At 51.9% G+C, this 23207-nt stretch overlaps 7 protein-coding genes across 7 annotated transcripts; 3 read left to right on the top strand and 4 right to left on the bottom strand.

Annotated features, from left to right (window-relative positions):
• Positions 1–99: 99 nt before the first annotated feature.
• Positions 100–3218, bottom strand: BO86DRAFT_331160 (H(+)-transporting V0 sector ATPase subunit a). Its single transcript, XM_025668737.1, has 4 exons — positions 2923–3218; positions 2781–2859; positions 1256–2715; positions 100–1199 (listed from the first exon to the last, which is right to left on the bottom strand). Exons 1-4 carry the CDS (start codon positions 3046–3048, stop codon positions 300–302), a joined length of 2565 nt encoding a protein of 854 aa, XP_025531655.1. The 5' UTR covers positions 3049–3218; the 3' UTR covers positions 100–299.
• Positions 3219–3556: 338 nt separating this feature from the next.
• On the bottom strand, positions 3557–9552 carry BO86DRAFT_376083 (proteasome activator BLM10; the record flags this gene model as incomplete). Its single annotated transcript, XM_025670515.1, has 3 exons — positions 3557–3619; positions 3677–9068; positions 9122–9552. The coding sequence occupies 3 exons, from the start codon at positions 9550–9552 to the stop codon at positions 3557–3559; spliced, it is 5886 nt and encodes a 1961-aa protein (XP_025531654.1).
• Positions 9553–10534: 982 nt separating this feature from the next.
• BO86DRAFT_304350 (DUF409 domain protein) lies at positions 10535–12070 on the bottom strand (the record flags this gene model as incomplete). The annotated part of the gene is made up of 3 exons (XM_025667613.1): positions 10535–10973; positions 11027–11645; positions 11707–12070. 3 exons carry the CDS (start codon positions 12068–12070, stop codon positions 10535–10537), a joined length of 1422 nt encoding a protein of 473 aa, XP_025531653.1.
• A 3274-nt stretch (positions 12071–15344) lies between these two features.
• Positions 15345–16826, top strand: BO86DRAFT_283164 (uncharacterized protein; the record flags this gene model as incomplete). Its single annotated transcript, XM_025667339.1, has 1 exon — positions 15345–16826. A coding segment is annotated over one exon (1482 nt), but the record flags the coding sequence as incomplete, so codon positions are not given.
• Positions 16827–17835: 1009 nt separating this feature from the next.
• On the bottom strand, positions 17836–19099 carry BO86DRAFT_396042 (aldo/keto reductase; the record flags this gene model as incomplete). Its single annotated transcript, XM_025673372.1, has 4 exons — positions 17836–18342; positions 18434–18790; positions 18857–19007; positions 19074–19099. 4 exons carry the CDS (start codon positions 19097–19099, stop codon positions 17836–17838), a joined length of 1041 nt encoding a protein of 346 aa, XP_025531651.1.
• A 2066-nt stretch (positions 19100–21165) lies between these two features.
• Positions 21166–22166, top strand: BO86DRAFT_436980 (uncharacterized protein). Its single transcript, XM_025676040.1, has 3 exons — positions 21166–21797; positions 21894–21966; positions 22021–22166. The coding sequence occupies exons 1-3, from the start codon at positions 21406–21408 to the stop codon at positions 22144–22146; spliced, it is 591 nt and encodes a 196-aa protein (XP_025531650.1). The 5' UTR covers positions 21166–21405; the 3' UTR covers positions 22147–22166.
• An 80-nt stretch (positions 22167–22246) lies between these two features.
• Positions 22247–23145, top strand: BO86DRAFT_165443 (uncharacterized protein). The gene has a single exon (XM_025666461.1). The coding sequence runs from the start codon at positions 22525–22527 to the stop codon at positions 23059–23061; it is 537 nt and encodes a 178-aa protein (XP_025531649.1). The 5' UTR covers positions 22247–22524; the 3' UTR covers positions 23062–23145.
• The last annotated feature ends 62 nt before the right edge of the window (positions 23146–23207 follow it).

The following is a 23207-nucleotide window of genomic DNA, read 5'->3' as shown; positions in this document are numbered from 1 at the left end:
AATGATGTCATTTATCCCACTATTTACCCAGCCGTTCACTACAGCCATCCAGAAACGCAAGAAGTTCAATACGGGGACTTAGTGTACATATACGGTAAACAGGGACAGGCAATAGTTCCTACGATCTGATTGCAAGTATCGTATGCTCTAGTTACAAACCCGAGCGAGTAAACGGTCTAATCCAAGACAGACGCTAGCTAGGAACAGAGGACGAGAACACACAGGCACGGGAAAACGAAAGGAATGTACAGGACAATCTGTGATCAACAGATCCAGACAACCATCAAGAAAGAAAAAAACTAATCCACCGGATCCTCCTCGAGGAGGGTCTTGAAGCTGAATGGGCTGAACGGCAAGCCTTCGCCCATGAAATGCTTGCTCATGGCTTCGACCCAGTGCAGACGGAGCGAGTGCAGCATGGCACTGGTGCCTTCCATGACACACAGAATGGCGATGGTCAAGGTGAACCACAGGTAGAAGGTGACCACGATCATGAGGACGCGGATGGTGCCGGACTCCTGCTTGAAGGCGCCGCCGATGGTCATGTCCCACAGCACGATGGACAGCTGCTGGTGGGCCAGGGAGAGCGCCCACAGACGCAGGTACGAGGCGGTGTGGGAGATACAGTTCAGGCAGAACTCGATCGTGTGGATCACCTGGTGGATCATGATCTCGGAAAAGTCGAATTCCTCGTGCTCCTCGTCGCCGATATCCTGCGCGATCATCGCCACTCCCTCGCCGTCGCTGGCCAGGCTGTCGCGGCCTCCGGGCGCGCGGCCATCCAGGTCACCGTCATCTTCCAGTGCGCTAACACGAGACTGTTCGCCAAGACCCCGGTATCCGAGAGCGCGAGCACGGTTGTGCTCCCAGCGGAGGTAGAATGGCTTGAAGAAGAGCATAATTGGCACCTGAATGACTGCGAGGAGCAAAAGAACGACTTGAACACCAGCTTGGCCAGGATACAGTTGCTCCTCGACAGTTCCAGGGTTGAGGAACATGAAGATGAGCATGTTCAAGAGACCCGGAGGAGACTGTCCACGAGCATTCCAGTCCACAGACCACTTGTAGAGGATGGTGAGGACGAGGTAACCGAAGATAGACTGGAAGAAGATCATTCCCGGGATGAAGTTACCGAAAATATCTACCTTGGACTTGAAGTGACGCGCATTGACGTATTGCAGGCATAGAGCGTAAGTCATCTGCTGAGAGTTAGGACCACCGTCGTTAGGAAACAGATCAAACGATATGTACTTACATGAGTCCAACCGAGGACGATACTCATCTTCATCTTCAAGCTGTTGGTGAAAAGCAGGGAGTTCTCCGCTCCGTGCCAGTTCCAGTCGAGACCGAACGGATAGCGATCGCTGCCCTTCAGCACTGCGTTCACAGTTTGTCCTTGCTGGATGTCCTCAGGCCATTTCCAAGCACTGGAGAAGATAGTGAATGACTTCGAGAAGATATCGTTGTAAATCAAACCCGTGTACATGGAGAAGATACCCATCATCAACATGATGTAACGGCCGTAGAAAGCCATGTACGTCAGTTCATCCAACTTTGTCTTCTGCAACTTGCGTTCCCAGAAGATCATTGCAGAGGCTGCCAGGAACATCAAACTACCGTGACCGAAATCACCGAACATGACAGCGAACAGGAAGGGGAACGTAACGACAGTGTAAAGACCGGGGTTGGCTTCGGAATACTTGGGAATACCGTAGGCATTGACAATAGTCTGGAAGGCCTCGGTGAATTTGTTGGTGCGCATGTAGGTGGGGGGCGTCTTGTTGGTACGGATTTGGTTGACAATGGTGGGCACGCTCAATCCGGCACGGTCGTTGACATCCTGCAAGGTCGACTTGATCAAGGCCAACGAATTGGTCGGACACCAAGCCTCGGCGATGAGGGTCTTGCGAGCTTGATCATAAGAGAACTTGTTGAGAGTATCGTAAACCGCCTTCTCCTTCTTGACGATTATCATCCAAGCTGCGAGCGAGCGAGCGATCTGTGTGAGCTCCGCATCGAGCGTGTTCTTGGTGTTGCGGAGAACGTTCCCAACATCACTCAAGCGGGTGTTGACCTCGTGGATTTGGTCGCGTCTGAGTTCACTGTTCTCATCGACATTGTACAACGAGGCGCCGAGAGACTCGGAAATCTTTCTGATCTTGGCGATGATACTCTTTCCATGGGCGAAGATGACGAATACGTTCTTGTGAGACTCCTCGTTGGTCGAGGGGTCGATGATAGCCTCGGGGATCTCAGACTGGTTCATGTAGAGGTTACCACGCAGCGTACGCCACAAGATACGCTCAAAGGCGCCAATCCGATCCCGGGGAATCACACCCGCCACGAAGCCGATATTCATCTCCAGGAAGGACTGCTGACCCTGCGCGTCGCCGTTGGTACCTTGGTGTTCAACGTCACGAAGTAGCGGGGCCTCGTCATTGTCGAAAGACTGTCGAATCTCTTCGGTGTGGCTGTGGGCGCGATCAAAGAAACCACCGGCCTCCCTAAGGACCCAACGCCACTCGGTGAGTTCCACCTCACGCTTCTTCAAGGTCTCGTAGCTATCATTCAATGAGGCAATTCGCTGTTCGAGGCTTTCGCTCCGTTCTGCCAGTTCATCGATCTCCGAAGCCATGGGCGCTGCCAGTGTATCCGAGAATTCAGAGGAGGACCTCATGGGGATGCTCGCCTTGTCCATCTGTCCGTGAAAATAGCCTGGCGCGAGAAACAAGTTAGTCTACCTCCCAGCTTCCCATTCTTGAATTCATTGTATCACGTACGCAGCTGTCTCTCCACATTATCCAACCGACGGATTTCCTTTGTGAAGGTACGTTGAAAGGCATTGGTGTCGGGGTTCAGCTAGTGGCAGCCAGACGGTCAGTTGACTGACATCCGTGAATGAAAGATATTGCTGGAACTTACATCTCTGAATTCAACCTGACCAAGTTCACCCAGAGCACTGACAACTTCTCTACCGATTTCATTGGCGATATAAAGCTGGGTCAGACTCATGTCCGACGACCGGAAGAAGGTGTCCCTTGGAGCCATGGTGACGGGAGAAGCTGCCTGCAGCAGTACCTATCCACAGCAAGGACTAAGTGCGCAGTAGCGCTATTATCAGGGAATGTATGGAAAGGAGTAACGATAGAAGCTTTCGTACGATAACGAAAAAGCTTTGAGCTAATGGAAAGAGCCCCAACGCCTGACTTCGGTAGAAGCTCGATGATGCACTTGAGATCAAGCCGGTTCGGAGAGCCGCGTGGCTGCTTCAAGTCACATGACCCGACAGCCACCAAGGCCGATTATTAAGATGTGACTAATCGATTAAGGTCCGTTTTTTACGCAACTTGGATTGGAAATGTAGTACATCACGAATCATCGATAATATTAGTGATTATTTAACCCAACTCGATGCCCATGCGATCTTCAAACAGAAACGAGATCTCTACTGTTACAACTACCTATAAAGAAACGGTGAAGTCATCAACTGAGCGTCGTAAAACAACCCTGCCAATTTTCGTATATTCGTTCATTCACGCTTTGTGCGACGGCTGCTTCAAGCAAAGTAACTCTTCCACAGCACTCCAGAAAGATCCTCGAGCTGGTCCGACGTGAAGGCCTGTTTTGACGCTGTTAGCGAGAGAGACCTTATGGGGAGGGTTTGGCGATAGCTTACCTTCGCGTCAATGTGCCAGGTATCTTGTCTGGTCTTCTTAAACTCGCTGATAATAGACTTGACACTCGATCCAACAATGCCAGGGTCGCTAGCCGCTCGAACGCTCAAGGTGGTCAGAGCATCGGGCATCCACCTGGGCGGTGGACTATTGTAGGGGAACGCTTGAATGAGCGCTCCAAGTCCTAGGACTGCACCGTGTCTGGAGATGATAAGTCGGGTGTGCTCTGGGGTCGGAGTACCAGCTCCAGAGGAGACTGGCGTTGAGATACCCGAGCGGAGGGCCTTGGGCTTCTTAGGAAGAGGGTTCTCAACCAAGACCTTGGTAAATCGCTTCTTCAGTCGGGCAACCATCTCTTCCCGGAGCGAAATAGGAGAGCAACGGATCATTCCAGAGAGGGTGGCAGATGCTCCCACTCTCACCTCATGCTGTGGGTCTTCGAGCATGCTGGCCACGCACTCAAAAAGCTTGTCACGATCGCCCGCAGACAGTAAGAACAGACGACGGAAGTATATGATCTGAATGTTAATCATGACACGCAGACGTTGGTGCCATGAAGGGGATGTCTGCCCAATGTGGATGAGGGTTTTGATAAACTCCGAGTTATGCTCAGCGGGGTATGGAATGTTAGGCAGGTGACGGAAGACGTGGTAAGCCAGGGACTGGAGCTCTGGGTCTTCCTTGACATCCATCATATGCAGAAGCTGCCCCGTGAACAAATCAGGGAAGAACGACACCAATTGTGTACATTCATGGGACGAAAGGGTGGAATCAAGCCACAGCAACACGGTCTTACATCCAGATGTATATGACGAAGGCGTTTGTTGACCGGGCGTGCGGGCTTGCCGCCATGTCTCGATACGGCTGAAGACTTCACGAATCATCTTGGTGAAATCTTCAGTGGGGAGATAAGGATATGTACCAACTGAAGACGCGGACTTCTGGGCATCGAGAAGGCGTCTCAGGTCAGCGTAAGATTCATGATACCTGGTGCGGAAGATAGTTGCGAGGGTCTGTCCCATGGCTTCACGAACTCCCTTATAAGGATGATCGAGATGTCCAAGGAAATCTTCAACAATTGGCTTCTCCATCTGGAAATGCCAGCCTGCATCAATGATCGACTGATGCAAAAGATTGATCTTCGAGCTTTCCTTGAATGCTGCATTGGTGCCCATATCCAGCCGGAAACTTGCCAGCCAGTCGACGAGAGGCCAAGCTCTGCGTGGGTCTCGGCACTGGAGGATCATATGCAAGAAGGTTGTCCAGTACCCAGAGTTTTCGGGAGTCAGCCCATCAGTGAAGATTTTCTGCACGATGGGAAAGGCATATTCCCAGACCAAAGTCCGCTTCTCCACGCTGGTATCGGCCACAGAGCTCACCAAAGCCCCGAGAATCTCTGCAGTGGCGCGATGTTGGTGTTTGTCACTGCCGTCCTCAAAGACGCCTTCGATTTCTTCCTGGATGTCCTTGAACGTAGCGGCCGTTAGCTCGTCACGAAGCATCAGCTCAAAGGCGTAGAGAAGCATCATTGCGCAGGGCATGCGGAACTTGTCAGCCGAAGGGTCCCGGGGTTCCTGTTTCAGATACATGAAGAACTTGGAGAACCATGCTCTGTCGAATAGTTTACCCATATGCGCCCGAACCTTCCACTCGACCTCGTCATACTCGATATCACGTTTCACATTCGACTTGTAAGCCGGCATACTATCTGCCCAAACAAGCCAACCAGGGAAATCATGATCAACGTAGTATTCCGCTTCTGGGTTAGCGAAGCTCGCCAAGTATTCTTTCGTCCAATTTGGATCGTCGCGCTTGGTGGCGACTTTGAGTTTCGAGGGGAAATGCTGGTGGCCCAGGATGTAGTTTTTGTAATCGTGGCTGCAAATTGCCCGGACGTCTATCATCGTGAATAACGCAATGAGAGCCTGTGAGTACATGCCGCGCAGTCCCGGGTGGTCATCAATCGAGCCTTGGGTAACGAGCTCAACCAGGTTTTCGCTTGCAACGTAGTCGAACCTAAGCCCCATAGTGATCACGATTGTGGCTGCTCGACTTGCGACTTTCCAGTGAGATACCCGGGCAAGATTGACCAATTCCTCTGCCAAGGTTGCCTTCTTCTTCTCGATGAGCACACGTTTCTTGTTGATGGCATCGCGCTTCTGGTCAATCTCACCCTGGACGTCTTGACCCGGTGCAATCGATTCGATGATGTCTCGATCGAGAACTGCCATTCTCTCCATGGCACGTCCATACTCCATGATTTGGTAGACGGCACTTGAGCAGATTCTCTGCACAGATGGCTTGTCGACAGCGCTCGCGTCGATGAATGTTCGAATAAGAACGGGTGCGTACTTCCAGTGGCGCCCAACAGTTTTCGCGACACTCCCCAATAACAGAGAAAATAAGGCACCCTTGATACGAGCATGGTCGTTCTCTCTAATACCCTTCTGAAGAGCCTTCAAAAGAGGGGGTATCACTAGCAGACGGGATCCCCAGACAGCCTTGAGGGCCGACTCTCCTGCACTTTGAGCGTTGCGTCGAGTTTCGGTATACAGAGACACGCAGGACTCGGCGATATCTAAGAGTAGAATCTCATCAAGCTTGGAACGACGGCGCGGGGCTGCGTTATGCCGGAGTCGTTGCAGATGGTACACATTCGCCCTTCGTACGAGCAATGGACGAGGATATTCCTTTCGCAGGCCACTCATCTTATAAGGATGAATGTCGGCCGCAAGAAGTCGAGTGACTCTGTCTAGGACATGAGCAGAACGTTCAATACCAACGTCAACGAACCAAGAGCGGTACGCCGAGTAAAGAGCTGCGAAGCATGGCACATCGTCCTCTTGCTTGTCGGACAGGAATCTGTGCACGTCGTGCAAGACCCAACCTGCCCTTTCTCTGATGTCATGAATGGCTGTGTACAGCTTATCGTTCTCAGTCAAAGGATACCCAGTAGGATAGGTAAAAGTATCCCTGACTGCGGAATCCTCAGAGCTATCAAGAGCCGAGTCAGGATCCTCATCATCGCTTGGAGCTTCCTTCGAGTCCGCCATCTGCACATCAGTCGATCCGTCGGAAAGCCCAGCCGAGGTAGTTGTAGATGCAGCATTAGGGTCGAGAAGCACAGAGATACCGGAAAGGATGAGACGTAACAGCACCAGGTTCCGAGTCACTTCATCCGACCAGTCTTTACCGCTTCCATCGCGCTTCACGCTGGAGGTCTCATCGGTCAATGCTTTAAGCTGCTTCAGAGCAGACTCTGCCTGATTCTGGAAGAGTTCCACAGCAAATTCAAGTTCCTCGCGTTTCGGCACGTGCCATTTTACACTCAGTTTACAAGGATTTTGCTGATAGCTCCAGTGTTCGGGCTGTATGCCTTGAGCGACAACGTCAGGCTCGTACAAGGAGTAGTCCGATGTATATGTACCCGTTAGGTTGAGAAGGAGATGGTGTATGAAGTTGGAGATATGTACTGTGGGTATCCCCCGACATTTCTGCTGCATATAGACGGCTATATCGAAGAGCTCTTTCTTGTGAGCCAGTACGGCATCTCCGACATGAACGACGCACATGCTGAGCATGCTGACGTTCCACACCAGGCCACGGTCTCGAGGTAGAACATCTGTTCCTGTCGTTCTGGTCGACCCTGCACCATTGTCGTCAATCTCGGTACGGATGGCCTGCGTCAACACTGGGATGAAGCGCTTCAAGGCCTTTGCAGGGTTCACTTTGCAGACTGAGTTACAAATGAAGGCCATTGCATCCCGAGCTTGATGAATCACATGGTTGGAGACGAAGTCAACAACCTTGGACAAGGCGATATCATAGTATTCGGGGGAAAGAGACGACAGCAGTGGCATGAAGGTGGCCGGCAGGGTGTTCACGATGTTCTCCTCAGGAGATCCGTTCCGAACCCTACTCACGTCTGGCAGGTTCTCCAGAAGTGTGAAGACACGACCCAAGAAGGAGACAATGAAGTCTCCAAAGCCGCAAGTAGACGAGCGAAGAATCATCTCTTCAGTCTCATCGTCCAGCTCGGTATCATAGTTCAATTTGATGTCAACACCTTCCTCTTCCATGCGTTCCATCTCGCCGGTAATCCATTGCATTGCAAGCATGTTACAATTTACATCGTCTCTCCCTTGGGTCAAGTCGGCCATGGGTATATTGTAGCAAGCAGCCTGAATGAATGACAAGGAGTGCAAGGATTTCTCCAGATCATTGGCGTCAATCCCTGGTAATGCGAGCCCAAGAAGAGTAGTCATATGGCAGCGGTAACCCTTGGTTCTGGAGATGATGCGCGATAGAACTTGCAGAGCACGGAGAGACGATGTGGTCCGATGAACTTCTACAAGTCCTTGCAACGAGGGGTAAATGCGCTGCAGAGCCCCGGGAAGGATGAGGTGGGGTTCTAGGAAGGCCAGGTTCTGCAGCGTAGACAAGGAGAAGCTCATGGCCGTGCCACTTTTGGCGTAAATGCCCATGAATATCACGTCGCGCAGGCAAAGCACGAAGCGACGTTTCAGGGGCTCAGTCAACCTGCGCTCGGGTGGGACCTCCATCTCGCCGGTTTGCTCTCGGTTCCAACGCATCACAAAGAAATCCGCCAGGTAGTACACCAATTGCGACAAGGTCTTTGTCCAAGCGCCAGAGTTGGACGGATGGAAGAAAGTCTCTACCGCCTGAATAAGGCCTTCGAGCTGGGTGAGAATCGACTCCTGAGCATCGAGGCATGCTGGTGACAGCGACATTACAATCCACCTGGCAATGTGATGTGCGACCGGATGCTTTCGTGTGTCACGGTCAAGCATGATACCCAGCCCGGAAGAGATATCGACAAGAGCACTATAGGGAGAAGTTGACTGTCCCACCGGGATCTCTAGAAGTCGCAAAATAGCGGTGAATATGAGCGAGGATTGATCAGGAGTAAAAATGCCGTGCTCCGAGAACGGTATATGACTGGCTGGCAGGGAGTCCCGAGCAAGCCGAGAAAGGTAGTCCAAGAAAGTGATATCGAATGTCTTCGACCGACTAACCAGCGACCATAGATGGAAGTAGGTCGGCATGTAGTGCTGGGGAAGCAAATCCTCTCTTAACTCGGGCGGAGGAGATGTAGGCAACATCAGGTTGATCAAGCCGACGACAACGAAAGCACCTTCTGAGAAGGAAGTCGTATAATGAGGGAGGAACTCTTCGAGCATCGCCGGCAGTTCACACGGATCAATGTACAGTTGAACGAAGGCACAGAGCTTGGTCAAAGTCTTGATGTTCCGTTTAAGATTCGACGAATGCACCAAGCCCGATTCGGTCGGCAGGACAAAGGATTTCAGCTCTCTATACAAAGGCTTCCAGTCCAGCGTTAGATCCTTGACGGGTCTCAGGTAGTGCTTGCGCCTGCGGATGCCATTAGTGATACGTATGTGAAAGGCTTGAACACGAGTGCATACTTGGTGAGCAGCATGAACATGCTCGCAAATCGTTCCGCAACATTGGGATCGATTCCGGGGGCGAGGGAGAGCTCATAGTACAGTTTAACGAGATTCACCCGTTGCGTCCGAGTAGGGTCGAACTTTAGTGACAGCCACCCTCGGAGCTCTCTTGTCCAGTGCACCGCGCCGGGACTGAAATCTCCAGCTTCAACTGCGATGTACAGTTGTCGGAGGATCTCGCGAAAGTTCTTGTCCCTCTCTGGTTCGTCCTCGAGCGAATATGGTAGATACTTGAAGTACGGGTATGTGCGTGGGCGAACTCGCGCCTTAGGCTCACCGTCCCCATTCATGACGGCAGGCTCACCTCCTGGAGAGGTGGCTCGAGACAGGTGTTGTGTATTGTGAAAGTTTTCGGATGTCAGGATGGGCCTAGAGCCTGAGTGGTCCATTGCTGTATAGACTGTCAAGCGTTTATGTTCTGGTGGGAGGTAATGAGGATGATGAGGATGAAGATGGTTCAGCTGAGGTCGGATTCTAGGGATTCGATCTTGTTAGCTAGGTTTAATCCACAATATCGAACCACGGAGAAATTGAAGAGAGATAGAATATTCGCACAGTGCACATGGAGGTCCGCGATTTAATGCTCAGGTGCAAAAATCGATGCCCAAACAACGACCTGCTGTCGGTTCGTTTCGCATATGCGATCCAGGTGTGCTCCGCTAGTAAGGCGACCGGAAACCAAGCTCCAGAATCGAAGCGACGAACGAGCTTAAGATGTATGGGATGTTGAAGGAGAAGACCCTGAAGCCCAATGATTGTGAGCACGAGCTTTGTGTGCGAGCGAGCTTCAAAGCCAAAGACGGGCAAGGATGGTAATAGTGTAGATTGTGTAGGTTGTGTAGGATATCTTGAAGCTCACGCGTAGCAGACCGAAGTTGGAGGTATCATTGAGTCGGGTCTGGGTCAGTTTTGTCAGATCGGTGATGACATAATTCCACATAACGTAACGGCCGGCAGCCTAACGATGGGTCCGACTCCAGAGCGACCTACCACCACATAGAACCCCAATTAAGACTCCGTGCACCACCGCTCAGCTTGGATCGGTGGGCTAAAGTAAAAGGTTAAATGAAAGGTGAGAAAAATAAAAAGGCGGGGGAATTGGGGTGGCAAGTAACCAGCAACCGCTGTTGTCAGACAGGCATCCTTCCCTGCCCAAAGGGCTTTCCTCCAACTCTATCATGTTTACAGAATATTATCTATACAGTACTAAAATCTTTTCATTGATTTTCTTTCTACTTTTTTGTCCTTCTCATTTGACAATGATTCGTATTCAAGCCTTGACAGTTTTATACGACCAGCCGCAAAATTAAAAATGTATAAATTTGGTATGCAGTGGCTTGGAAGCGTTCTGCCTAGCTTGGAGCTCTACCCTCAGGCTGGTGGTAGGAACGATCCAAATAATGTGGCTTGCACTAAAGCATATGTCACCATTCCCTGCACCGCACTTGTGAACGTACGGCTGTGTTGAATTGAAGGCGGAATTTGACCCCAGTTTCCAGAAACCAAGTACGCAAGATACCAATACCACAGTGGGTAACCTGAAGCTATTCGATTAATGATTTGGACGTGATAGCTGGTGAGGGCCAGTAAGGCCAAGATTCCCTGAGGCGCAGCCAGTCGTAGGAGCAATGAGGCGGTGGTAGCTGACGATGAAGCGTGATCAATCCCACTGAGAGCCCTGGGATAAATGAAAGGGACAGCCATGTCAAGTGCCCAGAAAGACGAGCGACCGAGTATAGCCAGCATGGGCATTGCTAGAACGAATAGTGGAAGGTTCGAGAGACTCCAATACCGAAGGAAACCCACGTTCCTATTCCTATGATTAGTGTACTTGGTGCAGCTCAGAGCTAGAAGATCACATACCAATATTGGCTTTGCACCCAGCCATATATACTCGGAACATACCATTGGCACCATGGCCGGGAATGAGAATCATTCCCACAGTATGCTGTATGTGCGATATATTGAGGGAGAATGAGCCCCAGAGCAATGATACAACCGCTCACGATCGCAACCAGCAGGTGCGCACAGGCGTTCAATGACAGACTCTGTGACACGACCCGTCGAAGCTGGAGGAAAGCGTCATAGGCGAATAATATCCCGCTCAAGATGCCATTGCTGCGAACAGTCGTTGCTGCAGAGAACAGAACAGCGGACAAAAGCGTTTTGTAATCGCCGGACAGACGCTTGCCATTCTTGTTATCCAAGTAAGCGGAAGAGTAGAGATAGAAACCAGTTATGTTCAGGAACGAGAACAGTGACTCTCCATATGGAGCCGAAAGAAATGCTCCGGCGGGGCAGATAATATGTAAAGCTGAGGACAGCAGGCAGATGAGTCGTTGCGTGGTACTGTCGTTTCCAAACACATTGACAGAAAGTCTATAGAGCGCAAGAACGGAGAGGTAGTGTGCAATGTGAGAGAGTAGGATCGCCTCAATCGCTATTATGACCCCTCCTCCCAAGCCGGTGAGGTTTTGAAGAACTACATCGGCAATTAGTGGCTACCATTGGTTTGCTTAGAGAGAAGAAGCTTTTTTTTTTACCGGAAGTCAGGTAGGCTAAGGCTTGAGTATAGCCATAGCCAAATGCCCACTCTTGCTCGAAGACATACCCTTGCTGAGCTATATGCAAGAAGTAGATAGAGTCCCACCTAACGAACTTCCGTGGAACGGTGAGAAGTAGATCTTCGATGTCCTCTGATATGACATCAGAGCTGTTGGGATCGTGATACTCATAAAGATGGCTTGTGGAAGTATCGTAGCCCAATCCTGGGCACGAGACGATGACCAGGAACACCAGCACTTTCCATAAACAGAAAGCAATTGTCAAGCCTCTAATAGGACGGGCAGGATCCAGGATGCTGGGGCGATTCGCCGCTCGCGAGCCTGCGTAAGTTGATGAACTCATATTGTCCGTAGGCATCAGCATATCCCAACTATGCATGCACCCTTTGGTCTTCTCTATCCAAGTAGTCTATGTGCCTCTCTAGATAACTGTCATTGTGACCTCGATCGAGGACAGCGCAATGAAACCGAAGTGATGGTCTAACGCAGGACTTCACACCACTTCTAGTCATGGGATGATGGCAAGTAACCGAGGTAAGTGGAGGTGGTAGGTAGGTATGTATTAGTTATGAAGAATTGGACATGGAGGGATGATTAAAGACGCGTTGAGCCAAGCCGTGGCTAAACGGACCGGAAAGTTCGGCAAGCATAGCCGTGTCTTATTCAGCATATGGCGGTGCACAAATACGTAATGCCTTGCATCCTGATGGCGAGGGTGGCGTTTCTTTCCATTGCAGTGATATGAGTATGATCGAGCCTAGTATTTTAGGAGTTTACTGATACATGTAGTACAGTACAAAGAAACACTTCCAAAAGATAGACAAGCGGGGATGAGATTCATGTCAATTTACTCGGCTTACAGTACTCAGTGAGCATCATAATCATTCACGATAGTGATGATGTCAGAGGACAAGGTTTCTCCGGATCGCGGAGACAGTTTTGGGAAGTGAGAACTCCCCTCCTTCAAGGACCAATGGACCTCCCCTCAGACAAGTCAGCCCTACCGGATCAACTGGGTCAACCTCTCATCTGGAGTGTTTTGTTGTTCGGATATCCGGTAACGCAAGCAGCACGTCAAGGGCATCCTCGATAGGGAAGGTCAACGGCCATTCTCGTCCAACCTGAGTCAGTCTCCATCACTATGTCGAAACTGAAGCAAGCAGTCTTGAAGTACATTGGATGCAAGAACTTTCCGTGCCAATTTCATAGGTTTTCATGATGAGAAGCTCACTGCATGATGTACTCGGCCAGTGTCCGCTTGGTCCATGTGTACTACTGTACCTTTGTTTCAATTTCTGCTGGATATGTCCCCTTATGCAACCTCTGTTCAAGATCCTCCTGAGCTCGAGCCCCACCGCTTGATCACGCGGAATGCTTGTTGTACCGACCAGTGGCCGGCCACCTCAATCCATTGAAAAGAAATACGATGGGCCCATCTGTTACCGTACATTGAAAGTTATACTCGGGGAGGTGGCTCGCATTGCCCCGTGGACTGACTGCTACAAGATAGCTGACCATCCAAAGCCATCTATACTCAGGTACTGGCCAGCGAAATCCTTGGACAGACCGACTTTCCGGCCAGATCCATGAGACTGCTCAGGGAAATTTGCGCGAAATAGCGAAATTTGCCATCGAAGTTTCCGCTAGGAAGGAGACTAGACCCTCGTTCTGGTTAAGTGTAATGCCAAGCACTGGCCGAGTCTGGTCGACATTGTGTGTGGCAGCTAATTTTCTCTCGCAAGTTTTCGAGTATGCGGATTGTTATTACTATGAGTCAGTTGAAATGACTAACTAACCAAACTACAATCCTTCAGTTAAATTAGTCAAATTCTATCAGGATTTGTCATAAGATATCAATGAGAAGAAGAAGAAGAAGAAGAAGAAGAAGAAGAAGAAGAAGAAGAAGAAGAAGAAGAAGAAGAAGAAAGAAAAGAATAGTTTGATTGAGTAGTGTGAATAGTCTGGTACTTACTCGGTACTCGTACCATCTAGGGGATTCCTGCGATGATCTGTCAGCCGGGCTCATCATCGAAACCGAGAAACCGAGAAAGAATAATCAGGCCAATTCAGCCTTATGCTTCTGGGGCAGTCAAATTCTGACATAAACCATGGAATCATGGATAGTGCAGAGGCCGAGGCTCCGAAGAGGAAGACGGCAGGTCGGCGTTTCCGGCTTCCGTGACGGAGAAGGTCTTGCAAAATCCGTTCTTCCGCCCAGAGTTACGGACGACACGGAGGTTGCTTGCAGTCTGCAACTCCTCCACCTCCGAACGCCAGCGGAGTTATTCATCTGTATGTATGATATGAGTACTGTGTACGGAGTTACTGTATGTACTGTAGTTAGTAGTTATCTGCTACATACCTTAAAACTAGTAACTGTACTGTACCTTCCTCCTTGTGTCTTCGCCCCATGCATAACTAACTCATTATGCCCCATAGCTACCGGAGGAAACGCTCCGTAATGGGCTGAAATGTTGAAAAATCGATACGAGCCGTTTACCAAATGTAGAGGAAGAGTGGTTAAGTGTGGGTGCCGAAGATCGCCGTCTAGTCTGGTCGCTTCACAGCTCCATCAATGCAGCAGCGTGATTTGTTCCTTGAACCTAAAAATCATGCTGAAGAGCTGATAGATCGGGGAAAACTGAATAAATCCAGTCAACTGGATCCATGATTAATGATCATTACTTTGGCTGCTCATTGCTGGCCCATCACCAAATTTCTTCTTCGTCTTTTTTTTTTTTCTTTTCTTTTTCTTTTTTTTCCCCTTCTGAGTCTCCCCCCTCATGAGACTTCTATGATACTTATATTAATTACCGAATGACACTGACCCTTTCCTTTAACCTCCGGTGCTTCATCCTGAGATTCCTGACCGCCGTCCACTTCCTATTCCTATCCACTTCCTTCCATTAATGATCCACGATCCCCTTCGTCTGACATGCAGCAAGTCATCCAGGTGGTCAATTCTAGTGGGATCTTATTCTAATTATTAAGGCCGACCGTTCCTTGCCCGAGCAAACGAAAGGCTGAATTAGCAAAAAGGCTGAAAAGCTTCCTCCCCATCACTACGCAGCACTACTACGTATACTTGAGAATCCATCCTTACACCCCCGTCCTCCCTCTCCTCCCTATACTCGTTACCCACTCACTCTCTTGCCCACTCTTCCTTTGCCTCCTTCGTCCCACGATCTATAGATTTCTCCACGTTTGTCCGACGTGAGCTTTTCCGGGACTTCGTTTCTCCTCCTATTCTTTTATTCTCCCCCTCTTGCACTTCTGACCTCACTCCTTTCCTTTCCCCTTTCCCCACCCAATTTCACAGCCTCCGCCTCAGCCTCGCTTGCTACCGAGCTGTTCATTGTCGTGCAGGTCGCGGCCAACATCATCACTTCCTTAAACTCATTCTCATTCAGCTCTTTGCTGATGCACTTTCCTTCCTCCATTTCCTATCCTCTCACCATTTTTGGATTTTCTATTGAACGAAGCTTCGACATTTAGCTATTGACAAGCACAATTCTCCGCGACCACCAACTATAGACACGCTCCCCACCTCTGTCGCCGTACTACTGGTCAATGGTAGTCCGGGAGCACCGATAGGCGTGGTTGAAGCCCAGAAAAGAATGCTATTCAACCTTGGATTGACCGCGGATGCAGCAGCAGCGCACAACAGCGACGTTCTTGGTCCCCAGTCCGATCCCCAGACCTCGTCGCGCCATTCCTCGCCGCCCGTATCCTTCGCGACGCTACCAGCCTGGGGTCTGGGAAGCTTGTACGGCCGGCGCAAAGTGACAGAAACAGACAAGCCGCCGCTGCAAGAACCACCACGTGCAATGTCGGGGCCACCTGCAGTAGACCAGATAATATTGTCGAGCGATGACGAGCATTCGACCGTCGGGCCAACTCTAGCTTCCTCGAGGATCGCTCGCTCATATTCGACTAGGAAACAATCGTCGCGACCTAAAACGTCATACCAATTAGCGCATCCCGCATCCCACGCACGTCACAGGCGACTGAAACTCCGACCCAAGCTCCTCTTACAACTCCAACAGGTGTCACAAACCCCGCGTCCTTTACCCATTTTGGACGTACTCCCGTCAAGTGTGTTTCTGCCTAGACTGGCCCGCAAATTCCCAACCATCTTCCGCGGCAAGAAAGGACTAGGCCCCAACGACCTGATCGTCGTCACCGGCGATCGCTATGAACAGAGCCAAGGCGATTTCGCCGACAGGCATCTGAGCTCCGATGAAGAGAACGGAGAGCACCGTGAAGTGGTCGCAACGATATGCCAGCTGTTAACGGATGATGCATTATCGAAAGGCAAGGCGGAAATCTGCCTCAGTTATGGACCGGTTTGGGAGGCGACGCCTCTGGCCAATGGCTCATACGAGTTCGTGGCCCAGACCGACGAAGGTATCCAGGTCCTGCGATGGGTGCTGCGGGGAGGCAAGAATCGTCGCGTGTCGGCACCCCCCGATTTTGGCCTCCAGGAAGACAGCAAGCGCTTCACATTCAGCGTGATCAACCCCAACACCCGCCGTCACCCTGTCCTCGCCACGATGACCCGAAATCATTTGGAGGTATTCCACGAGTACTCGATACCGGCCACCTCGGGGATCGCATCCCCTACTTCTGCCATGTCTGTTATCAGCGACCTCTCGGAGATGGACGAGCCATTGGGCGGAAGGATGCCTGTTGACGACAACCTACGCATGTTGATCATCGTTACTAGCTTCTGGGTGGCCTTCCGAGAGGGCTGGTCGCATACCTTCAGCTACAACGACGCCGCTTCGACGCTTAACCCCAGATCTCGCTGTCCGTCACGACAGAGCTCCCCGACAGCCGTTAGGGCTGAAACCGATCGGTCGTTGGAGGAAGAGGTCAGCAACCCAACAGGTCCCGCCGCCACGAACCGCAGACATCGCATGTCCACCTCCAGCTGCATGTCATCACCTCCCAACACAATTTCCGACCAATCAACGCTCGGGCGTCTATCGAGACGTTCCAACTCAACCGGAGCAGCGTTCATTGAGCGGACCAACCGACGTGCCTCTGGCACCCTCGGCCGCCTCAACCGCCACAGCACGCTTTCCAGCACCCGTGAGCCGGTCCATGACGCGGATGCCAACGCCACGCCTACCCCGACTCGACAAGATTCGAGCACGCGCAGACGCTGGTCCCACCGCAGGAAGTCCGAGGCGCCGGTCCCGAAGCAAGCGCCCGACAAGGATATCGACCGGTCGCAAGGTACAAGAAGCCCTCGCTCGCAGCCTCAACAACAACATCCACAGCCGGACCGAGCAAACGGGAGTGCGTCTCCATTGAACAACAAATCCATCGAACAACCACCAAAGGGCAAACGTCGACATCGACTCAGCAGTCTATTCGATTTCATCATCCGCAAAAGCACCCATTCACATTGAAATCCACACGTCCCACGACAAAGAAACAGAAGCCTGGTGCTTTTACTATGACCTTATTGACCACACACACCTCCACTCCAATCCTCTTGTCCCACCTGGGTGCTGGCTATGCTAGCCCGAACGACCCAGTACAGCGAGGAGGCCGTCTTCGATTCGATACATTCCACCTCCCTCTTGCAGAGGTTGAGCAATACCCCCCTTTTTCTTTTCCCTTGTTCCATGTCCGAATATCATCGACCATTGCAGAGTATTGTCTTCGTAACATAAGAGCCCGGAGCTGGAGCGTTACTGTCGATAACATTTATTTGCCATCGGACTAAGTGAACCTTGATTTGTGTTCTTGGTCCCTGTGCGGTTGCCTGATATCTTGACATCTTATTTGTGTGACGGATTTATCCGTTCGAAATCTTATCTATCTATCTCAGCTCACTTTAGCCCTTGTGCGAATGAATACCACGATTATCAATGATTATTTCATATTCGTTCTGGTTGCTCTACTTCCAGTAGTGATGGTCTAACGCGATATACATGGCGAGATAATGGTCAAGGGTTGCGTTCGTAGTGTGGTATCATAATCCCAGTCGGGGGCTTAGGTCCCGAGCGCAGAAAGGTTCCATAGTTGAAGCTTTGATTCAGAAATCATATTTTTGGTAAGATAGAAGCACTACACCAGATCCAGCGCGCCTCCAAATCACCGCTCCAAGCTCGACACGGCTCTAGGGACATACGGTTCCTCCAGATACTTGATCTCCTCGGCGGTCAGCTGCACCTTGATGGCCGCAACAGCTTCGTCGATACGCTCCTTGCTGCTGAGACCCAGGATCGGGTTCTCTTTCGGGTGGCTCAGGGACCAGGCGATGGCGATCTGGGCCATGCTCACGCCCTTCTTCTGGGCGAGCTCCTCGACGCGGTCCACGATCGCCTTGTCGGCCTCCGTCTCGCGGCTGCGGATCAGCATCTTGAGGGCGCCGTCGGTCGACTCGCGCACCGTCGAGCGCGAGCCCCAGGGCCGCGCCAGCACGCCCCGCGCCATGGGCGACCAGGGGATCAGGCCCACGCCGGCGTCCTGGCAGTAGGGGATCATTTCACGCTCTTCCTCGCGGGCCAGCAGGTTGTGGAAGTTCTGCATGCAGATGAACTGGTGCCAGCCGTTGCGGGCGGCGATGTTCTGCAAGGTCTGGAATTCCCAGGCGGCCATCTTGATGATAGCCCGTTAGTATCAAGGTGTATTGAGCATGAAAAGCATCGTTTGCACGATATGTTGTCTCAATTTAATGGGCGTTGCTTACCGTGCTGGCGCCGATGTATCTCACTTTCCCACTCTCCACCACATCGTTGAGCGCCCGCATGATCTCCTCGCGGGGCGTGTCGCGGTCCAGCCGGTGGATCTGCAGCACGTCGATATAGGTGCCCAGTCTCTGGACACTGGCGTCCACGGCGTCGAAGATGTGCTTGCGCGACAAGCCGACGCGGTTGACGAATCCGGCGTCGTTGCGGCCACAGGCCGAGATGGGAGGCATGCCCCCTTCGTCGTTCACGCCGAAGAAGCACTTGGTCAAAATGACGACTCGGTCGCGCGGGATGCTGAATTGCTTCAGCGCCTTGCCGATGATCTCCTCCGAGCGACCGTGGGAATAGACGTCGGCCTGATCGGGCTGTCAGCGCTGGGTGATTTGATGAAAGAGGCTGCTAACGGGGAGGGAGAAAAGTACCGTGTCCCAAGTGTTGATGCCACGCTTGTAGGCGTGCTCGATCAAGGGCAGGGCTTCCTCCTCATCCAGTACCCAGTCCTGCCATTGTCTGGTGCCGTAGGACATGGTACCCAGGATGATCTTGGAGATCTTGAGGCCGGAGTTGCCAAGGCTGCGATGTCCATGTCATTAGCAGGGGAATTGTGCTTTCAATTGAGAGTCTACGGTGATGGTATACCGGACATATTCCATATCAGAAGCCATGGTATAATTGTGGTTGAACAGTTGATTCTAGTAGATGGCGGTTAGCACCGGAACAGGCGGATATCTCGTTGAAGCTGCACAGACAATTACAGAAGTGACTCAAAACGATATCCTCGGCGAAGATGCTATTGAGAGTGACAAAGATAGGAGAGCAGAGGAAAAGAACATGAATCATAGTGGGGACCGAGGAGGGGGAGTTCTTATCAATCGGGTATAGTTCAGAATAGGAGCAATGAGCTCGTACTCCGCGACTCGTATCCTCTCTCCTCCTCTCCACTCCGATCTGCCGAAACCCTGAAGCGGCGATGCTCTTCAGCCGACTTATTGCCGGCCACTCCCTCGGGCTTGGCAGAGGCTTGGGGAACGTCGGAATTGCGTCTCGGGACGTGTTTGTAGATCGTTGATGCCAGTAGTCTTGTTGGAACTTACTATGTGAAAGAAGAAGTGCATGGTTGAAGAAGTCCCGTGACCTCATCTTTCTCCTTCCCTTTTAGTTTCAGCTTCAGCTTCAGCTTCTCTCTCTCTCCCTCTTTCTCATCTCTCTCTCTCTCTCTCTCTTCTTTTTACAAACATCATCTATCTCTAGATGTTATGCTTGATTGTCCTTGACTTACTCCTCGGGCATATCTTGTTTGTGTTCGATGAAAAAATTGTGTTTGCGCAATGACAGACACCTATTCTCACCGTAGCAGGACCTTTTCTGTTTGCCAACAGGTTCCTCGCCACAGTGAGGAAAAGCAACGAACCCTTGTGACAGCCGGCAAAGAAAAGCCACGAGCGGCTGGCGCTGCTGACGTGGACGCTTTGCTCCAGACTTCTTGATCACAGAGTCCTCCGAGAGGATACCGACGAGACCAGTCACCACCCGTGCTAAGAACCATGATTTACGATTTTGTGTAGCCCTGCGCACGCGGAGTGAGTTGTGTCACAACCTACTGCCTTCGGTACACCAAATCTAAAGGTCGTGTCAGTGCCCGGGATGATCAAGAGGCTGGCTGAAATCCATGCCGTCAACGCCAGCTGTCACTGGGACAAGGGCTCTAGCTGCCACACTGCTACCGCAGGACCGACACGACGAACGGTTCGTCCTAAATGATCCATGAACATGCGCAAACTGGGCCTGAATGCAGCGTACTCAGCTGCTCATTAGTTGAACCCAACTGGTTCCTCGGCCAGCTTCTGCAGAACATCCTGCAGGGAACGCTTGTACCCCTGTCGTGTGATGCATATCCCCGCTCGGCTTCAGCCACTGCCCCGGAGAATGCCAACCGCAGCCTAATCATCGAGTCTCGAGAGATTCGCACTTTGGCTTGTTCCGAGTGAAGCTGAGAAGTGCATGGCAATCTTGCTTACTTCGTCTGGAACAGACTCACGTCGTAGTACTGCCTGCCACCTCGAAAGGTCATCTCGTCCACAAGTGATGGTATACAATCCAGCCTGTGTTTTCCTATACCGACAATCGTGTCTATCGTGGGTTGTTTCTACTCAACACCATACTTGTTCCATACCCGTTCATCACATCAAGCATTGATAGCTATGGATAAGCCGCTTCATTGCCCTTTGTGCCGTTGGACGGCTGCATTGTGGTAGAACTTACACACCTCGGAAACTATTCTCTCGCTGCCCAGTCTTGTGCTAGGCGCAGATGCCAAACAGGTGGAGGCCTTGTAGAGTCAGCAGTTGCAGCTTTTACAAATGTCAAACACACACCTCATTCGTGTGCAAACAGTGTTCTCCACAAATGATTCCCACTAGCGACAAGTGATTGGATTTATGGCCAACATACAGACCAACCGTCAATGCTCTTCGTGCCTGCCAATTGCCGAATAGAAAAGCGTATAGATGCCTCGATGCAATCATGTTCCATGTCTGGTCAGCTTTGTGGCTAGCTGGAGAACGCGCAATGTAAGCTGTGCTAGGAGAAGCAGGTCTTCAAAGAGCGTGAGTTTGTGCCTAACACTGCGACTTGCGACTAGACAACATGAAGCTGCAGTGTGAAAGCCGCGCAGATAGCAGTTTGTGTCAACTCGTCTCTGTCAAACCCATTGGACTCAATGTGTGAACCACTTCGAAGTGCGACACCATCTCACGAATCAACCCTCTTCCAGACGTTCCGGTTAAGGTCAAGACTCGAAAGCCGTTTCCTGCCTTTCGGTCACCCCGGTGTCTATATAAGAGACACGCATCGCCATCTCCAGAGGTCTTTTCTGCATCCTCATCATCACCAACATCCAACCTCCAGAACAACAAGCACGTCCCACTCATTGCGATAAGACTAAACCAGAGTTCCAACTCAATCAACCAAGATGGCCGCCGCAGTAACCCGCTCAACTCCCGCTCCTGCACCCGCATTGATGGCTCTCCAAGCTCCCCAACTCGGCCTCGCCGACGACGAGCTCCTGGCCCTCTTTCGCCGCGTCACGATCAGCGGCTCCGCCGGCCACGATGTCTCGGAGACCCAGATCAAGAAGGCCTTCGACCAGGAGATCAGCCGGCCTCTGGGCCGTCAGGTTCTGGAGGCCTCGCTGCGGGACGCGCACGAGTGCTCTTGCTATCACTGGAACTACCATGACCGGATCCGGGGCAAGGTCGACATCAGCCGGGTCGACTTGAGCTTCGATCTGACCTCTCAGAGCATGGGACAGTCGGTCCGGGGCGAGGTGGCTGGGTTCTTCAGGGTGAACCATGCTTACATCAAGTGAGTCCCGCCATTGATTCTCTGTGCAATGGACATACCACGTCACGTTTGTACCATCTTGAGAATCTGAACATCACGCCTGACAATAATGATTAGCGCAACGGTCTACTATGACGACCAGCAAACCCTCCAAGGAAACCAGAGCATCAAGGTCTCCATGGACGCGAACGTGAGTATGAGCGAGTAACATCATGGGGGAATCCCTGCTGACCGACCGACCCAGAAATTCATCATCGACTTCTACCCCACCGACCAGGCGGAGAAGCCAATTGCCCGTATCGTGCAGACCAACTCTTCCTTCACCTTCCAGGGAACCTGCACTGGCGATTCCACCTGGTACATCAATTAGACAGGTGTCAGACAGCCATGATGCCACGGAGAAGATGGATCGCAGTGCGTGGTCCGAGATATGAAGAATGCTTTGAGTTTACTTGCTTTTCTGCATCTTTCGCGTTGATTGTTTCGCGGTAGCTAGATAGTTAGTTTGTTTGCGTTTGATGATTTGATGATTTGATGCATGCATGATTTATGATCCGCTGAATGACCGTAAATAAACTCTAAAGCAGTGAAAATGGTATATCGAAAGCATCCGACCAAGATAACGCCAAACAAGCCCTAACCCAAGACAATCAACCTCCCCCGACGACACCTCTTTCCCCTCCTCCTCCCAGATCAATTGCCTCCGCTAAAGCCCAAAATACCGCCCCCTCTCCTTCAGCAACCCCTCATGAGTTCCCCGCTCCACAATCCTCCCCTCATGCAACACGCGGATCAAATCCGCGCGCACCACCGTCGACAGCCGATGTGCAACCACAATTGTCGTCCTCTTCTTCCTGTTCCCACTCCCACTCCCACTGCTACTATCACCCGCCGCAAACAAAGCCCGCTGCACCGCCCCCCTCCGTCTCCGTATCCACGGCACTCGTCGCCTCATTCAGCCCGAGCACTGCCGGATCCCTCAGGAGCACCCGCGCGATCGCCACCCCGCTGCACCTCGCCGCCCGACAACTTGTACCCCCCCCTGCTCGCCGACCGGGGTCGCGTACCCCCCCGCGGGAAGGAGCGGATCTTCTCGTGGATCGCGGCGGCGCGACACGCCGCGTGGATCTCCGGCATGCTGGCGGCGCGCCGCGCGTACCGCCGGTTGGCGAGGATGGAGGCGTGGAAGAGGAGCGGGGTCTGCGGGAACCACGCCGATTGCGCTGCGGAGCGAGGATCGCGTGAGCATGCGGATGTCGTGCGTGTCGAGCGTGATGGTTCCTGAGGACAGGTCGTACGCCCGCAGCAGGAGTTTCGTCAGGCTGGATTTGCCGGCGCCGGTGGCGCCGACGAGGGCGATTGTTTTTGGCCCGGCGGGGTGGTTAGGGTTATGTTTTGCAGGGTTGGCGCGGGGTGCGGGGGTGGGGGTGG

This window comes from Aspergillus japonicus (genome assembly GCF_003184785.1).
Source record: "Aspergillus japonicus CBS 114.51 unplaced genomic scaffold BO86scaffold_5, whole genome shotgun sequence".
NCBI classification, from domain to species: Eukaryota; Fungi; Ascomycota; class Eurotiomycetes; order Eurotiales; family Aspergillaceae; genus Aspergillus; species Aspergillus japonicus.
The sequence above is the reverse complement of the archived record's forward strand: the minus strand, read 5'-3'. Positions and strand labels throughout refer to the sequence as shown.